Source organism: Panthera leo, chromosome E2 (assembly GCF_018350215.1).
Source record: "Panthera leo isolate Ple1 chromosome E2, P.leo_Ple1_pat1.1, whole genome shotgun sequence".
Classification (NCBI taxonomy): Eukaryota; Metazoa; Chordata; class Mammalia; order Carnivora; family Felidae; genus Panthera; species Panthera leo.
The window spans coordinates 41966672-41984824 of record NC_056693.1 but is presented as its reverse complement, the minus strand read 5'-3'; the positions used below and the strand labels follow the sequence as shown (position 1 = coordinate 41984824).

General features: G+C 51.4%; 2 protein-coding genes across 4 annotated transcripts in view; one reads left to right on the top strand and one right to left on the bottom strand.

Annotated features, from left to right (window-relative positions):
• The window catches only part of TK2 (thymidine kinase 2), a 34224-nt gene extending 26733 nt beyond the window's left edge, over nt 1-7491 (top strand). For all 3 annotated transcript variants that reach the window (XM_042917601.1, XM_042917600.1, XM_042917602.1), the window contains one exon: nt 258-7491. In XM_042917601.1, coding sequence (XP_042773535.1) covers nt 258-356 — 99 coding nt within the window. In that variant the 3' untranslated portion in view covers nt 357-7491. The remainder of the gene's footprint in view (nt 1-257) is intronic.
• Nucleotides 7492-8192: 701 nt separating this feature from the next.
• LOC122208169 (spermatogenesis-associated protein 2-like protein) lies at nt 8193-13060 on the bottom strand. Its single transcript, XM_042918939.1, has 2 exons — nt 12617-13060; nt 8193-12003 (listed from the first exon to the last, which is right to left on the bottom strand). Exons 1-2 carry the CDS (start codon nt 12956-12958, stop codon nt 10903-10905), a joined length of 1443 nt encoding a protein of 480 aa, XP_042774873.1. The 5' UTR covers nt 12959-13060; the 3' UTR covers nt 8193-10902.
• Nucleotides 13061-18153: the final 5093 nt, after the last annotated feature.

Here is an 18153-nt window from a genome sequence, read left to right as displayed (position 1 = left end):
AAAACCCCATCATTCGTGGGCTGGCCACAGGGACAGCTGTAGTGGATGCTTAAGTGAAAACACAGTTGAGAATATGAATTGACCTAGAACCGGGTGCTGTTTTGCTTTTATGCTTCCATTTTCTCTGCCTGTGACCTTGGGCTTCTCTGCCTCTCCCGCTTCATCCTGCCTGTCTCTTCCTCTCCCCCTCTTCATCGTGAAGGGAGGAGGATGTTGAGGTCAAGTGCAGCCCGGTGATCCATGTGTTTAATTTCCAGGTGATTGAGGCTGACCACGACAGGAAGAAAATGTTAGAACTCTTTGAACAAAACCGGGACCGCATACTAACTCCAGAGAATCAGAAACATGGCTCATAGGACAGGAAAGATCATGCCAGAAAAATGCCCACTGCTGCCAAGTTAGCTGTTAGGAGCAATTTGGGAAAATCAACTTCCGGGAGGGCTTTATATTTGGCCACATTGTTTTCCTGATGGTCTCTTCCTCTTTGCCAGTGTCTTCATCCTGGGTCTCTGGTCCTTGCAGGTAAATGACAAATGGGACCAGTGGGTTTGTCATGCCCTTTGGTGGTCGTAGCCTTGCATTCATTCCCCCAGTGCCTCTCCTGGTGGTTTCCCACTGCTGGGTCCCTCTGATTAAGGGAAGAGCCTCCTGACCTCATGCTGGGTTTGGAGTCCCTAACCCTTCCCCGCCACGCAGGAGGGTGGGGTAGTCGCCCTTACATCCCAGGGAGGAAGTTGAAGCTCAGCGAGGCCAAGGGACTCCCCAGGGTCACACAGCCAGTGACGATGGAGTTGGCACAGTTCAGACTTTCGGCGACTCTGAAACGTTCTCTGCCTGTCATCCTGAGAGCCTGTCTTCCCTTGCTGGAGATCTCACGTCTGTGTGGGGAGAGCCAGCAGTGCGTGGAGCCAGCATCCTCATTTTCTCATTATGTGAGCAGTTCTCGAGGACAGTCAGCATTCCTGGACCTTCACAAAATTGTGCTGTGTTTGGCTTGAGCCCAGCGTCCGGTGCTTTCCCAGCATGAGGCTGCTGCGGCATTTCCCACCTCATCATCTGGACTTCCGTGTCCTGGAGAGAATCGTGCTTTGACTTCTGCACGGTGCTTGGTGTCCTTGGTGACAAAGGCCTGCCTGAGCTGCTGCCAATTCCATGTCAGGGACATGGCTTTTGGTGCCTGGGTGGTTTGCCCGGTGCCAAGCTGGGGCAAGGGGCACCAGCGCCCTGGCTTCTGAAGCTCTCTTACCTTGTGATGGCCTGTGTGAGGAGCTTTGCCCTTGGAATTACTGAGAGTCTGTGGGCTGTGGGAGAGGCCTGAGTGGCCTTAAGTCTTTTTGAAATGTTTTTCCATGAAGGGGACACCTTGGATCATAGAGCATGAACTCATCTTTATTGGTTCAGAATATATCTTAGCTTCTCTCAGCTGTAACAATACATCACAGCCATAGCTGCCCCTTGAGTCCAGTGGGAAGTAGAGAGAAATAACATTCTCTTAGGAGACAGTCTGGACAAGAAGGTCAGGGCTCGCAAGCAAAGGCTCTTGGAGCACTGGTACTCCTGATATTTCGGAGGTGGGTGGAGATCAGAAGACTGTTGTCGACACAGAGAAGGGCCAGTTGTGAGCTTTGGGGAAGCAGGCCTCAGCTCTCCTGAGCAGCGGTTGGTGTAAACGCAGGTTGGAAGGCCTCGCCACGGCCTCTGCGGGAGTGTGGCACCTGTGCGTGCAGCTGTCTGACTCTGCGTGGGTTACAGGTGCTCTGGTGGTCCAGTTCCAGAGGGAGCACTAAGGGGGCAAGACTGTGACTCCTGGACCAAATCTTGGGCTACGCGGGCAGGATGAGGGGCAGCCCCGTGGGGATGAGCCTCTCAGCCCAAATGTCAGTGATTGACTAGATGCCCAGGGGAGGCGAGAGCCTGTGCTACCGGGGATCTTGACGGGCCAGGGAAGTCTCTGGGAATTTGTAGATGAACAGTCCAGTGTTTTCCCCACAGCTTAATTTGAGCATCTGTTTTGGGGGAAATGTAATTTTAAAAAATAAATAAAATCTTGCTCTGTAGTAGCCAATAAATTCTTCACTGAAAACCTGAGGTTAATTTTGGAGTGCTTCCTAGGCCAGTGATTTTAGCTCCCTGCAGCATCCTTTTGCCAGTAGGATAATGTGGTTTCATTTTCTAAACCCCATCTTTCCTAACATGGGAGGTTTGGGTCCAAAAAAGCTCGCCATCCTCTTGCTCTGGCACCACGGACAGGATGCCGTGTACCTGCAGTGGCCAGTGCAGGTGGCAAAAATCTCCCAGCCCACGTATGTCACACAAAATGGCTGGTGCTCAGCTTGCACATATGAGGCTTGCCTTCCCCATGTGGCAGGCAGGGCTGGTGACATCAGGAGTCATGGAGCAGGGCAGGAAAAGGGCAGATGGCACACGGTAGGCACGACACCTAGTTTTTAGAGCTGAGGGAGGCACTCCTCAGGGACTCCCAGGAATGGCTCGGAGGGGCATGGCAGGGGATGGCTCCTTGAATTGCTGACAGGGCAAGCCAGGGCAGTGATGTTCCAGATTTATTGGTGTTGCCCCATTCTTACCCTGAGGTGGGGTTCTGTAGAGCATTGCATGAGTATACCCCAGAGCCACCTCAGCGGCTTTGGCCCTTGGTAATTAAAAAAAAAAATGTTTAATAGCATATACATCTTCTTGTACTCAGCATGTTTAGTGAAATAATTCTGATTTATACTTCATATTTTTAATTTTATATGCAAAATGCATGATTAGAATCATTCAGAAATAGTTCATGTACCTGGTGATTAAAAAAAAAATGAGATAGAAGTGTATTTCTGTTGCACGTAAAAGGGCAGAGGTGGGTGATCCAGGACTGGTACGGTGGCTCTGAGGCCATGGGATCCCGGGCTCTCTCTGGCTTTCTGTTCCCAGCTCAACTTCCTGGTTTGTGGCTTCCTTCCTCCAGGGACTTCCCTGTCCAAGATGGTGCCAGAGTTCCTACGCTGGCTAATGAAGGCATCAGGACATATTGTCTGTCCCCCATTCATACTTTAATTCTCATGTGGATGAGGACCTTTGCAAGGCACAACTAAGATAAGCCAGAAGGTTCTAACAGGATTTTTCTAGAGGCCTTAGAGGTGGGGGAAAGACAGGAAGGAAGTCAGGACCCACAGGCTGGGCCACAGATGTGGTGTCAGTGCTGTGGCACCCTCTCTCCCTCCTTTGTGCCCTCACATCACCTCACCCTCACTGCCAGGGACCACAGTGTCCTCAGCTCGACCCATCTCCTGCGCTGGGTGTAGCCCGGGAAGGGCAGAGGCCACCAGTATAATGCACTCCCACAGCTTGGCTCTCAGGAGGCCCTCCCTAAACCGTGGTTCCTGGGAAAGAATGTCCTCTTTCATTTCCACCTGAGCTGCTTACCTAGATAAGTGTACCCGTCCCTGCCTGTGAGATATATCAGTTGGAGACCTTTAGCCGGGACTCCCCCAGACCCCCAACCATCAGACCTGGGGAAGGATTGAAGTGTGTACAACTCTGAGAAAAGGTAGAAGGCGTTTCCAGAACCTACCCACCCCCTGGGTGCTGTTGAATCTGTGCCATCTTGTTTTCCTAGAGCCCTGGGGCCGGATGGGGGCGCTCACATCAAATGCTCACATATCTGTGGAATGAGTAATACTTATCCCTGTGGCCTCTCCACCCAGAAAAATTACAGTTATTAAAGTAATTGACGAGCTTTTGGAAATGTCAGCCCTCCATTGTTGGAAATCTAATAATAATAATACCCCGCCTGGTGCCTCTGGGCTTTGGTGGTGGATTACTCACCCAGGGCCCCAGGGTCACTGGCACAGGGCTTTCTTTTCCTAATAACTCCAACCCCGCAGCTCCTCTAAGAAGGCGGAGTGAACTCTGTGTTCCTTTAGTTTACATAAGATAGTGAGCTTGCCAAAGGCTGTCATTAAACAGAAGCTAAGAGAGAGCTAGTCTTGCGGAATCCAGAGTGGGTATCCACTTTTGCTGCTCTCTTCCCGAATTTCTGCATTTCTTGGCTTGTTGGTCTTCAAGGCTGGGATCCGTGGAACACAGGTGTTGTAGGAGAGAGTAACAGGTGTTCTGAGAAAAGAGGGTTCCGTAGTCCAGGAAATTTGGGAAGCACCACCTGGGTATTTTCTCTAAGATGCACAAGATACATTAGTTTAGATAAACTCAAGCAGTCCTGTGAGAAAAACACCTTTTCACCCTTATGTAAGCCAGGGACTCTCAGACTCATTGACAGTAGAACCCCTCATTTGGGGGATATCCATTAACAATCTCCAGAAGTGCCAGGGTTCCTCGGAACACACATTGGGAAAAGCACTGTTTTAGGGAGTCTGCAGCTGCTGATGACTCTTGGCTTTTGTGCCCTTTGGGAATCTCTAGCTCTTGGTTCTCCAGGTTCAGTACATCTGAATCCCCAGAGGGCATGTTAAAACATGGATTACCAGGTCCACCCACAGAGTTTCCAATTGAGTGGAATCCAGTTCTGGGGTGGGCCTGAGACTGTTTTCTAACACCATTCCCGGGGATGATGAGTCCAGGGAACTCCCTGGGTTTAAGGTTTCTAGGACTGGACATCCCAGAGTTCCAAGAAAACTTGGCATCTTGGTGGTGGTTGAATGTGTTGTGAGTGTTGGTTATCATATCTATCAAATGGGAGCATTGCTCATTTCTCAGGGCTGTGAGGATAACTGACCTGGCATATGGAAGGGGTCTGGACCAGGACCTGGTAGGCAGTAAGTGTCCCATAAATGTTAGTTCACCTGATGTTTCCTGGAAAACTGACTGGAATGCAGTTCGTTGGCCGAGTAATGGCAGCAGCTGCAGTGACTGGCACTTTCCGTCAGAGCGGCGTGGGCACACGCTCTCACCAATTAATTGGGACCACCTTGATGTATCTGTTCAGGTCACAGGCCTGGTTGAGGCTGACCTTCGGGACTTTACCTCTGTAAAGTGCCTCATGACCTTTCTAGAATAGCAGAGTATGGGGCAACCAACTGGCCTTTCTTTTCTTTTTATAAATGCTCCTGTTTCTCGTGGGGACTCTGGGTCTGCACCTGGCATCCTGAGGCCTGAGAGGGAGAGCTGGGAGAGACATAACTGCTCCTCAGGCCGTGAGAAATGACACTGCTTCTTGCACCAGCAAGGCCCTGGAGTTCCTTACACAATAAACGAGTGGTTTTCTTGCTTATTTGCCGGCAGACCTCTTTCCCCATGGGCTCAGGTGACCTCTCACTCACCCTTTCCCTAAGGCACAGAGCAGGTTTATTTGTAGCCAGGGATGGGTAGATGTTGGCAACTCCAGGCTCATCTTAGGAAATGCCCAGGAAAATGAACAGTGACCAGTTAAGTGTTCAGTGAATCTTACCTTTTGGGATCCACTTGGCTTTGTGGATGGGACTTGGGCTTTGGGGTCAGAATATGGGCTGGGATCCCAGTTTCCCCGGTTATTGGCTGCAAGACCTGGGGCAGGTCACCTTGCTTCTCTGGTTCTGTTTCTTCCTCCTTTGGACACTGGGATTCTGTTTTCTCCCTCACAAGGAGAGAGGCTGCACAGACTACAAAGGGGTGAGTTAAATGAGTGATGCACACAGAGGGTCTGGAGCGGTGCCAGACCCCAGGTGTTCTTGCTCCTTCAAACCCTTTCCACGTCTCTGTAGTTGGCTGGAGAGGAGACCAGACACTCTTGTACCTTCCTGGAGGGGGGAATGTTTATCAGGGCTATGGGGCAAATATTATTTCAGCATCTTTGCAGTCTGTCCCCAGGCAGTCTGTCAGCAGGCCTCGATTCTCTCCCTGTCTTTTGACAGCACTTGCCCTGCATCAGCCGTATGCCAGGCCCTGTGCTGGCTGACAGGTGCACACTGGTGGCCAGGACAGACACCTCCCTCCACTCATGAAGCATGTAGTTTAGCTCCTCATAGCTACCCCCCATCCTGAAATAATCCCTGAGAAAATCCACACTAAGGCAGGAAGGCACCTGCAGCCTCAGCACTCCCTTCTGTTGGGGTAGAGAATTAACACCAAAGACTCAGTGATAAAACCAACACCAACTATAGAATTTTACTGAAGTAGCAGGATACAACACTAGCATATGCAAATGATAAACAGGTTATAACGGTAGTGAAAAGCCCATTTACAGTGGTAACAAAGAACATTAAATACTTTGGAATAAATTTAACAAGATACATACAAAAACATACAAGAAATATGCTAAAGCACTCCTCAAAGACACCAAATAAGACGAACAAATGTGAAGGCATCCCATTCTTGGATAGGGGGACTCAACGTAAAGATGTCTGTTCTCCCTTAAATTAAATTACAAATTTAATACAATCTCAGTAGAAACACCACAGTCTATTTTATGGAATTATACACATTATTCTAAATTTTATATAGAAACACAAACATTAAGGAATAACCAGGAAACCACTGGAAAAAGAAAAACTGTGATGGAGAACTAGCCTTACTAGACAGTAAAACATACTGTAAAACCTGTATCATTAAAACGGTGTGGAACTGATGCATGAATAGATAAGTAGAAGAGTGAAATAAAATAGCCCAGAAATAGACGTAAATACATACAGAAATTTACATGATAAAGATGCCATCTCAAATCATTGGGGTAAAGATGGACTTTTTAACAAAAATGGTGGCTAAGGTCACCATTTGGAAAAAGATAAAAGATCCGTATTTTAATGCCATATAAACTCCCAAGGGGTTAGGGATCTAAATGTAGAAATTGGAACCATTCAAGTACCAGAAGAAAATGTGGATGAATTCGTCTCTAAAACCTTGATGTAGGGAAAGCTTCCTAATGATGATTCAAAATCCAGGGGCAACCAAATGTTAATCATTCTGGCTAAGTAAAAATTTTAAAACTTGTGTGATAAAACCTAGCATGAACAAAATCAAAAGACAGTTAACAAACTGGGAGAAAAATGCAACATATGTAACAAAGGGCTAATATTCCTAAATATCCATGAAGAATTCTTTAAAATTGAAGGACAAAGGACCAAAAACCAAATAGAAAACCGAGGAAAAGATGTGAAAGACAATTTACAAAAAAAGATATAAAAATGGCCCTTAAACATGTGAAAAACACTCACATTCATTCAGAGAAAAGCAGATGCTATGATCTGAATATTTGTAGTCCTCCCACCCCCCATTCATATGTTGAAAACTTAATGCCTAAGGCCATGGTATTAGGAGGGGACCTTCAAGAGGAAGAGATTAGGCGTGAGAATGGAACCTCATGAAGAGATTCCGTGCTGTTGTAAAAGAACCCCACAGAGCTCCCGTGCCTCTTCCACCGTGTGGGGACACAGCAAGAAGTCGGCAGTCTGCAGTCTGCAGCCCGGCAGAGGACCTTCGCCAGAACACCACCATACTGGCACCATGATGTTGGACTTGTAGCCTCCAGAACTGTGAGAAATAAATTTCTGTTGTGTATAAGCCACTGGTGTGTAGTATTTTGTTATAAAAGCCCAGACGGACTGAAAGAACACTGACTCACCTACCAGACAGGGGTGTGTGGGGGGAAACAAACCACATTCTTCTGGTGAGGCTGTGGGGAACAAGTACTCACGTACATCGCTGGTGGGAGTGTAACTTTGTACAACCCTTTTGGAGAGAAGTTTGACAACATCCGACAAAGTACGTATGCACTTACACTGCGACCCAGGGATCCCGCTTGTGGTATCGAATATGTACTTTCTACAATATAAAAATATCTATGCACAAGGTTATTTATTGCAGCATTGGTTTTAACTGCAAAATAACTGGAAACAGCCTAAAGACCTGTACGTAACAGAGTGTCAAATAAACTATGGCACAGCCACACGGTGGAGTGGAAAAAAGAATGAAGAAGCTCTTTCTGAACAGTTATGATTTCCAGGACATAAAGCAATCTTGAGTGAAAAAAAACGTCCAAATGAGTATCTCTGGTACACTACCCTTTGTATAAGAAGAGACCCAAGAAAATACACAGATGCAGGGGCGCCTGGGTGGCTCAGTCAGTTAGGCATCTGACTCTGGCTCAGGTCACGTCTCACTGTTTGTGAGTTCGAGTTCCATGTTGGGCTTTTTGCTGACAGCTCAGAGCCTGGAGCCTGCTTCGGATTCTGTGTCTCCCTCTCTCTCTGCCCGTCCTCTGCTGGTGCTCTGTCTCTCTCTCAAAAATAAATAAAAACTTTAAAAAAATACACAGATGCAAAGGAAATGAAGGATGATCCAGAAACTAAATAGGTTGGTGGGCAGAGGCTGTAGAGAGGGAAGGATGAGGTGTGGTTGCAGGGAGGAGAAGGGAATGACACTTGTGTGAATGTGTCTTTTTGTATAACTGACTCTTAGAACCATAGAAAAGTGTCCCATTACCCCCGAAATAAACCAACAGGATCAACTAGGATGTAGGGGGAATGGAAAACGGAATACAGACACAGCTGACCCTAAGAGCATCACAAGTGAAAAACGACCACACCAGAGGGGTGGGGAAGTAAGGAAGTCGCCTGAGTAACTGTGGAAAACAGTACCTTGATACGGCAAGAGTGAAGGTGAAAATTAGTCTTCATAAATGCTATGATAGAGTTTTAAAAGTGTTTCTCACGGAGGTGTGGTCAGCAATTCTAAAACTATAGTATTGGACCTGAACAAACAAGTAGACCGTAGATTAAGAGAGCCAGGTTTCATTCTCTTCTACAGAAAGAACTTATAAGTAAAAGGGGTGAGGCAGAAGCAACCCTGTGCCATTGGCTTAAAATCAGAGGAATCCATAAACACTCATGGTTTTAAAATTCTATATAGATTTGGAAATAAACTCACATATGTATATGCCTGGGTTAGTACACATCCATATGTTTCCTGACTGCCCCCCGAGTGGGCTTGGAAGCAATGACACCCAGTAACAGCACACCTGGCACCCGGGTCTTGGTGTCTAAACATCATTCTCCAGTAAGAGGCACCAGGGCTCCTAGGACAAGCGGTTTATTCCAGGGATGCAGCACATTAGTATCACCAGTAATAAGATGAACCCTTTGGTAAGATGCACCAAGGACACAGCATCATTTTTAATAGTATTCTTGCCAAAAATGCATAACCTCACTTCAACTATAAAAGAAAAAAACAGACAAAGTCAAACTGAGGGACATTCAACAAAATCAGTATTAAGTTTTGACCAAAAGCATCAAGATGAGGAAAGACAAAACTAAGGCTAAGGAACTGTAACAGACTGGGGCAGAGACCGGCAGGGATGAAGGAAAAAGGACAAATGCCCTATGGGGTCCTGGAAAGGATCCTGGAATGGAGAAAGGGTAGTCATGGGAAAACTGGTCACATTTAAAAAAGGTTTGTAGTTTAGTTAATCATACTGTCTTCGTGTTAATTGCCTGTTCTTGATCATCATACTCTAGTTATATAAGATGTCGTTTTCAGGGGACACAAGGTGAGGGTTCCAAAGGAATTCCTTGCCTTATTTCACAACTTTTCTTTAAATCTAAAATTAATTACAATAACTCCCTTCGTGGTAAAGAAAAGCAGAACACAGTACTGTAAATACTACAATCCCAAATTTAGAAAAAAAAGACCAGAAGGAATTGCGTTAACATCCTAACATTGGGTGTCTCCCAGTGGTGGATATTATGGTAACTGCTGCTTTTGTTTTTATGTCCATCTGTATTTTCTAAGTTTTCTACTCATTTGATGGATCCCTGGAAACAGAGGTGAATGAGACAAGATGAAGTTTCTCCAAGAGCTTATATTCTAGGAGGGCGGGGGAGGGGATGGAAAATGAATAAGTACATTTAAAATGTCTGTGCAGAAAACTAAGTTGATGTGATAGATGGGTGGCCATGGAAGGCCTCTCCAGGAGGTGACATTTAAGGTGAGTTGTGAATGACAGGAAAGATAGAGACGGGATGTGAGTGGGGAAAGGGAACAGTTTGCACAGAGGCTGGGAGGTAGGGGTGGGCTTAGCTTGTTTGAGAACCTGTAAGAGGCCAGTTTGTCTTGTCTGCAGTAGGCTGGGGGGAAAGAGGCAGGAAATGAGATCAAAAGGATAGTGAGGGGCCTGTGGGGCTTGGTGTGGCCTTGGGAGCCCCTGGGGAGAATTGAGCAAGAAAGTCAGAGGACTTGGTTCAGACAGGATCCTCTCTGGCTTTAGCTCACAAAGAGATGGGGTCATTTGCTTGGAGCGAGCGGGTGGGAATACTGTGGGAAGAGCAGCACCTCTGGATGTGCCCACTTGTGAGGTGCGTGTGCACGTGTGGGGCAAGAGATGGCTGGGGGAGGGGGTGCCGCAGCCCAGATGAGTGGAGCCCCCAACCCATGGATGCAGAGCCCGCGTGTGATCCTGTGCTCCCGGGAATGGTTTTCTTCTCTATTAACCAGAAGTTAGCAGACAGAGCAGGGAGCCTGACAGAGTAGTCTCAGCGCATTAAGGGTGTAGTTATCTACACAGCTTTCTTCACCTGTCCTGTGACAGTTCCCTTGAGGATGCTGGAGGAAACTGCCCCTCAGAGATGCCCAGGGTCACACACTTAGTGGGGATGGGAAGGGACCGGAAGCACCCCCCGCCAAGGGAAGCACCGAGGGGCACTGTGCCCACCTCACCTCACCTCACGGACACTTCCCAGCCTCCTGTGAGCAGGTCCGACCACACAGGGGAGGAAACAAGGCTCAGAGAGCCGGAGCGAGTGGCCCAAAGTCACACAGTCAGTAGGTGGGACTTGAGACCAGATGGATTGCTTAGCAGATTGATCCCTACCCCTGACAAGCTGTGGGTTCCAGATCTGCCACCTCTCCAAGGGGTCGCTTCCCTGGTGGAAGAGCAGTCTGGGTCTCTGTCCCTGTATTATCCAGGGGTGACATTTTTTAGCTATTGCCTGGGTGGTGTTCTTGGGTCAGAACTGGCCCCTCCAGCTCCCCTGGGGGAACATAGTGTCGGGGGCCCTCATACATGAGGGGGTTCTGAGTAGGCCTCCAGAGTTGGGTGATCCTACTGTCTGGGCCACCGGCCTCAGCGGCTGGCTCTGGCCCCGTGAGAGGTTCTGATTGTCTAGTGTCCTCAACCCCAGGGCCTGGGAGGCCCCCAGGATGGTCTGCTAGAGTTGGGGGTCCGAGGAGGTGGGAGAGGTGTGCACAGAGCTCGTCCAACTCAGAGGAAGTGTTTGGAGGAACAGTGTCTGCGTCAGGGGTGGCCGGCTCCGGCTGTGCTTCTGGCTTTGGGTCCAAGGATTTCCCTGACAACTGGGGGCCTGGTGTCAGCCGGGGCTGCCTGGGGATGGTGACCACTCTGCTCTCAGGAGCTGCACTGGGGACCAGGGACCACTCACCGCTGCTGCCCAAGGAGGTGAGCGCTTCACCTGCAGGTGGGCTGGGAGCCGGGGCTGGGCCCTGGGCTTGGTCTCCCTTCAGGCCGCGCAGGGGAAAGTCCCTGCGGAACAGGGGTGTCCGGTGCAGAACAAGGTCACTGTAGCAGGTCAAGAACTCCTCACTGTCCGAGCGTGTGCTGGCATGGCGCTGGGAGTCCAGGGGGAGCTGGGGGCCGGCACGGAGGGTGCGGGGGGATGTTGAGACCTCGGACAGGCTCGGGGCCGTTGGCACAGTGCTCTGATGGTCAGGGCCCTCAGCCAGGGCCCTCTCAGATCCCAGCCCTTCTTGGGGGCCTGGCTGGGCCCCCTCAGGGCAGTTGTGGGCCTTCGCCAGCTTTCTCTTGGAGCTGCGCCTGCGGTAGGGTTTCTCTCTGCCCAGTCCCAGGACCTGCCTGCTCGAGGTCCCCAGAATGGCCTCACATGTAACTCTCGCCAGGAAGATTTCAAACATCATTTGCTTGGCATCCTCCTTGCTGATGGCCTGGACCAGCGAAAACTCCGCCTCAGAAGTGGCCACATAGCCCAGCCTGCCCAGAATGGTGTGCAGTGTTTGTTCAGAAAGCACAGGCTGCACCCGGTAGGCAAAGTTTCCAGTGTATGTCTGGAACAAACAGGGATGTTTATTAGAGGTGGGACACAGCCCAGCAAAGTGGCTGTGAATGGCCAGGCAGGACCAAGGGCCGATGCCCAGGGGGGCACTGGAGGCTCCTGAGAAGCCGTTGGGCTGGGGCATTTGGCCAAAGGGACATCTGGTCCATGATCATGTTATCCTCTGTCCCATTTTATAGAAGGGCACACTGAGGCCCAGAGACAGGACAGGACCTGTCGCAAGTCACATAGCAAGAGATTGAGCTGGGGTGAGGCTCCGATATCCTGGCTCCCAACCCAGGAGTCCTGGCCTGGAGTCAGAAGAGATTAAAGCTTTCCAAAGCTAGACTCCTTCCCCTGTTTATTATGAGCTCCTTGGTTCCTTGTCTTTAGAGAGGCAGTAGAGTTTAGCGGTTGGAAGGTGTGCTGCCTGAGTTTGAGGTCTATCTCTTCTACTTACTAGCTGGTGACCATAGGTAAGTTGCATTAACCTCTTTGGCTCTCAGTTTATCCAACTATAAAATGGGACCAAAGTCAGTGGGCATGATGGACACGCTGTTTCCCCCAGAGGCAGAGCTCCGTCTCCAACCCGAGACCCCCTTGCTCAGAGGCATGGTGGTGCCTACCTTCAGGGACCTGATTTCCTTCCTCCAGGGAAACAGGAGTAGGTTGACAGATATTAGCTCCAGGAACTCTAGTGCCTGCACCAGTTCATGGCAGACAGGCTGGGTAGGGCTGGGTGCCCACTGGGAGTGAGTGGCCCGCAGATTGGAGGCCACAAGTTCAGGCAGATAGAGCTGAAGGGGGGGCCCCATGTCGGAGAACCGCCGGGCCCTGTGGGTGAGGGCTGCTTGCCTGCAGACCCGGAGCCGGCCGGCCCCTGCCTCCTCTTGGTAGTAGCTGATGAGGTCACCCAGGAGGGTCTCTGGAGCAGCCTCACCCGGCCCAGGGTGTTGGGGCTGGCTCATGGTGGCTCCGAGGGGCTGGGTGCCGAGGAGAGCTGTGTGGGCCTTTCTAGGCCAGGCCCAGGCTGGCCCGCCTCCGTCCTGCCCCACTGCTCAGTCAGGAAGCTGAAGAGGAAGTTGTGCTAGCAAAAGAGAAAGCCACACACAGCCCGGCTCTGCCTTTGCTTGTCGCTCTGAGGGGCTCAGACCCGAGGGTTGCTGGGGCTGTGCCACCTCCTTCCAGTGGAGCAGAGCTGAGATCGGGCTCTGTCCTTGCCCCGCCCCCTAAACAAATGGGGAAACAGAGACAGCGGTGCCCACAGCCGTCTACACCCCTCTGCAGCCGACACTGCGTGCCAGCCCATAACCCCAGCCCACTTTGGATGCCACCAGCTAAGGCTTCTTATCCCTCATGCTTGAGAATGTTCTCGGGCTGCAGGTGTGTGTGGGACAGACTCCAAGTCCCAGGGTGTTAACACCAGCCAAGGAGGGTGGGTGGATAGAACTCCCAGCTTCTTGCCCCAGGCAGGACAGTTCTGGGGTGTGTTCTCCACTCTCTTAGGGGGTCCCCAGTGGGATCATCCCCGGTTGTCCCCTGCAGTAACCTGCTCATGAGTGCCCACCTCCTCATGAGTGGCTCTTCTCCCACCCTTGTTTTAATTCCCGATTCCTGTTGTGCTTCCCAGGGTTTCCTCCCAGATGATCGGTACGCAAATCCTGGGACTGCTTTGGGGGAACAATCTCCCTCCCTCCCTGCTTTTTCCACCTTTTTTTTTTTTGTCTTTTTACAGTTCACTGGCTTATTCTCAGACCTGAGATCCCATTTATGCCCTATGGCCCTGGAGGAGTCGTGATCATGCTAGAATGTCTTTCATCATTCCCCAGCCTTGCCTAAGGAGGAAGCACATTAAATAAACAACAGGATTTTCCCTTTAAAACAGACCCAGGTATAAATAGGGCAGCACCCATTAGGATCCTGATTCACCCCCACTGTCTGAGCCCCTTACCACCAGGCAGGGCAAAGTGAATTTGGGGAGATAGGAGTAGGGAGCAATATTTAGAGCCAGGCTTCTTCCTTCCCCCCTCCCTACCTGCTTTCCTTCCTTCCTTCCCTTCAGCTTTCTTCCCTCCCTTCCTTCCTTCCTTCCTTCCTGCCATTCATTCACCCAATACTTAATTAAGTCATCATTCACTCACTCAGCCACTCGGTGACTCACTCCTTCCATGTGGGTCAGCATTTCTCAAAGTGTGCTCCATAAGGAGCACTTGGTGGGGTTTGTAATCAGTCTTATGGGAGTAACAGTTTCCTGTGGCCAAATAGATTCTGCTGGTTTAATTACGGTCCCTCGGCTTCTCGGCTTTAGGACTTCTCACAGAGCAGGTGTGAGTTGTTGGGAGGGAGCGGCATGCGTTCTATCTCCCAACTTCTTAGATGCGGGGTCCCTTTCCATGTTCTCCTGTGCTATTTGGGGGAAGTGCTATCCTTGAGCAGCCAGCCCGTGTCCCTGGTCCATGCCAGCCTGGGGGCTTCGGAAGCAAAGGAGATAAAGTCCCTGCCCTTGGGTGGCTCGCAGCCTGGAGAGCCCCACTGAGGGGGTGTTATGACCTTGTAGTAACACCACCGAGCATTCTTTAAAAAATCGTTTTAATGTTCATTCATTTTTGAGAGAGAGAGACAGAATGTAAGCGGGGGGTAGGTACAGAGAGAGAGGGAGACACAGAATCTGAAGCAGGCTCCAGGCTCCGAGCTGTCAGCACAGGGGCTCAAACTCATGAACTGCGTGCGAGATCATGACCTGAGCCGCAGTTGGATGCTCAACCGACTGAGCCACCCACGCTCTCTACACAGCCGAGCATTCTTGATCCTCAGGTTGCTTTGTGACTCTGCTGGCCTCCTGGCCCTCCAGTCACCGGGAAGGGCATCTGCCTTGTTCTTGGCCTTGGACCTGCCTGAGACCTGGGCTCACCACATCTGGGAGCTCTCTGCTTCCTGTCTCTAGCTCCCCTGCCTCCTGCAGTCTTTGCTGAGCTCAGTGGCCAGGGAGATTCCTGTCCCTGTGGTTGGGAAGTCACTTCCCAATTGGAGTACTGCTTGAAAATGGACCCCGCTACATTCCATTCTGGAATGTAGTGGGTGTAAATCTCTCATTTCTCTCTTCCTGCTGCTTCAGTTCATCATATCTTCTCTGACTTTGACCCTGTGGCCTCCCTCTGGTGAGGACCCTTGTGATCACCTTGGGCCCACCTGGATGACCCAGGATAATCGCCTCATTTCAAGGTCCTTAATCACACCTTCGAAGTGTCTTTGCCACGGAAGGTAACGTATTCCCAGGTTCTGGGGATTCAGGCCTGGACACCTTTGGAGGACATAGTTTACCACACCCAAACTATCTGAAACCCAAGGCCATGCTTTTTCCTTGATACCAAAGATTTGTAAGAGCACTGAATGGAAATGGCAGATTTGGGGGAGGGGGATATACAGAGTTGCAGGCCACCGAGTTGTGCTGAAGAGGCAGTCACCAGGCCAAGGAAGGTGGTGGTGGTGGTGGTGTGTGTGTGTGTGTGTATAAAACAGTTTGTATCTTTTTTCCTATTCATAGCCAAAGTTTAACAACTTGGTACACACAAGTTAATCTCCGCCACCACACCCACACCGTGTGTTAGTTACTTATTGATGTAACGACTTCACACTTTCTGGACATCTTGCTCCTCGGTTCTCAGGGAACCCATCGTGCCTGTGAACCGTCTCTCCAGGGTGGACCGAGATCACGATGGGGGAAGCCGGGCAGGGTGCCCGGAACCATTCCCCTCCCTGTGCTCTCGGTGCTGGGCTCAGCTCCTCCAGTGCCTGCTTCCTCCCCACTGGGCCTCTGTAGCCTCTTGAACTGTGGGCTTTGTGTTCACACTTTCTGGGCCCTCGGGGAGTAACTGGCTTAGTGAGAACCTGCTTTCTCTGCCTGCCAGGGTGACTAACTTTGGTGACAATGCCGGGGGCAGAGGGAGGTGAGGGGAGCACTGGGGATATGTTGGGGGGCTGGTCCTGAGGCCCAGAGAAGGAAAGGATCTGGCCGAAGGTCACACAGTGAGCTGATGACAGAAGAGGGGGCAGCCAAGCATCCTGGGTCCTAGCACCTAGCCTTCCCTCAGAGCTGTCCCTGCTGCCCAGAGCCTCCCAAATCCCCTGCCAAGCCTAGCAGCTCAGAGGCCACGGGGAGAACAGGGGTGGGCGCTGTCTGGTCTGGGGCTCCCAGGTCTGGACCGCTGTACTTACTGTCCTCAAGGCCGTGAAACACAGGGAGGAATCTGTTTCCATCAGAATTGAACTGAATATTCTCGCTAGTTGTCCACTCCACAAACCGCCACCTCCCCCCACCCGGGGCCCACCACCCGGAGAAGAACCAGCTTGAATCCTGACCCTGGGCCCCCAGTCTGGCAAGGATGGTTGAGACACGCAGGAACAGTCCAGCAAGGGAAGGGCTGGGGGGAGAGGGAGATGTCGGAGCCCGGCAGTAGGATAACCCTTGAGGCTGGATCATGAGCCTGCCAACATAGACTTGGGGTGCCCACAGCCACTGCTCCTGTGGGAGGATGAAGGTGGGCAGCAGAACCAAGAGAGACCATACACCTGCCCATATTCTTGGACTGCCTGGATCTGGCCATGCCTGAAGTCAGAATTGTCACTTAGACAATTTAGTTCTGTGAGCCAGTAAATATCTTTTCTTGCTTAAGAAGTTTCAAATTGGGTTTCTGTCTCTTGCAGTGAGTCACGGGGGTGGGTGACGGTGCTCAGAGCTTGCCGGGGGGTGGAGGGTTCCCCCAAAGCCGCCTTCTTTTACCCTGTAATCCAAATAGTGCCAGTTTTGTGGTGGGTCATGGATCAGGCAGCCACAAGCTAAGGAGCAGAAGGCTGGGCGGCCCCAGGACCACAGGGGTCAGGCGGGTGGGGAGTCAGTGTGGCATGGCTGGGGCCCTGACCGTTGGGCCTGGGCGCCTGGAGCCCCGGGATTCCTAGGAGAGACGCTGAGCAGGCGCAGCTGGGCTGGGACCCTGGGGGCAAGGGCGTGCCCAGCCTGCTGCAGCCCGGAAATACCGGCCTCACCCCGGTAATTGGCTCTGACTGAGAGAGTTCACCTGGCCTGAGAGGTTCAGCGTGAGGTCAAGCAGAGCAGAGCCCATGACAGAAGATTTGCCGTCTCACGCATCGAAGCTGCCTGTCCTTCCACGGTTCGTGGCCCACAACCTGGTCAGTCATCAGGTGGACACCAGCGGTGACGCCTGAATTGAGTGGGTGGCCTTGGAGTGTGCATGTGGGACCCCGGAGGGTGTGAGCTCTGAGTGTGGGGGCACTAGTGTGTGTGCCCCAAAGCCACCTGCGCAAGCGTATGGGAGCTGAGTGATGCTCCACGTGGGCGTGTGTCTGAGGGTGTCGCGAGGAACTTGGTGTGAGAGAGCCCTGGGTGTGTATGTGCGGGTGGGCTTGGCCAGGTGGAGCCGGTCGGTGTCCCAAGGAGCAGCTGCGGGCAGCCATACGTTGTATCAACGGTCCTTCCTCCGTCTGGTGATTTCTGCTGCGCGTGTGAGGCAGATGTTGTTGACGCCCTGTCCGAGACCCTGGAACGCACCGTGTCCATAGGTACTGGCACAGTGGCAGACCATGCTGACAGTGGAGAGGACTTTATCTGCCAGCAGCTGCAACCCCCCTGTCTGAAGACTTTCTCTGGCCAGAGAAGTCCGCTCAGCTGCACAGGGGGGCAGGGCTAATGTTCTCCAAAGGGTGGCCTCCAACAGTGACCCTTGAGAGTCTGAGAGCCAGTGGGAGAAATCCACCCCCTCTTCCTGGCAGGGGGCTGTGAGGTGTGCTCTCCACTTCGTGCCCCTCGGAAGGGGACCCGCGTGACCACAACACCCTGAATTGGCTTCCTTCCCTTCCTTGTTTCACGGCCCCCTCGCTTTTGGTGCTTCCCGGGTCACCTTCCTCATCAATCCCTTGCACCCTCCTCCTGTCCCAGGGTCTGGTCCTGCCCCCTCCTGTTCCTGCCATCCTGAGAATTGTCACCTCCGATCTCACTGGGGCCCTAATGAGCCCCAGGCTGAGCCCACTGCCTGGGGTGTGCTCTTTGGCTCCAACTGTCAGGCCCTGGCAGAGAGAGGGGGCTAGTTTCCTTGTAAGAGTGTGCAGAAGGACATTGCATGTGGCACTGTATGTGGACACGGGCTGT

What these genes read in the sequence shown, in the direction of transcription:
- LOC122208169 (XM_042918939.1), bottom strand. Translation starts at nt 12,958, where the DNA reads ATGAGCCAGCCCCAACACCCTGGGCCGGGTGAGGCTGCTCCAGAGACC. An exon ending in AGGAAATCAGGTCCCTGAAG is followed by an intron (nt 12,004 to 12,616) that starts GTAGGCACCACC and finishes TGTTTGTTCCAG; the next exon opens with ACATACACTGGAAACTTTGC.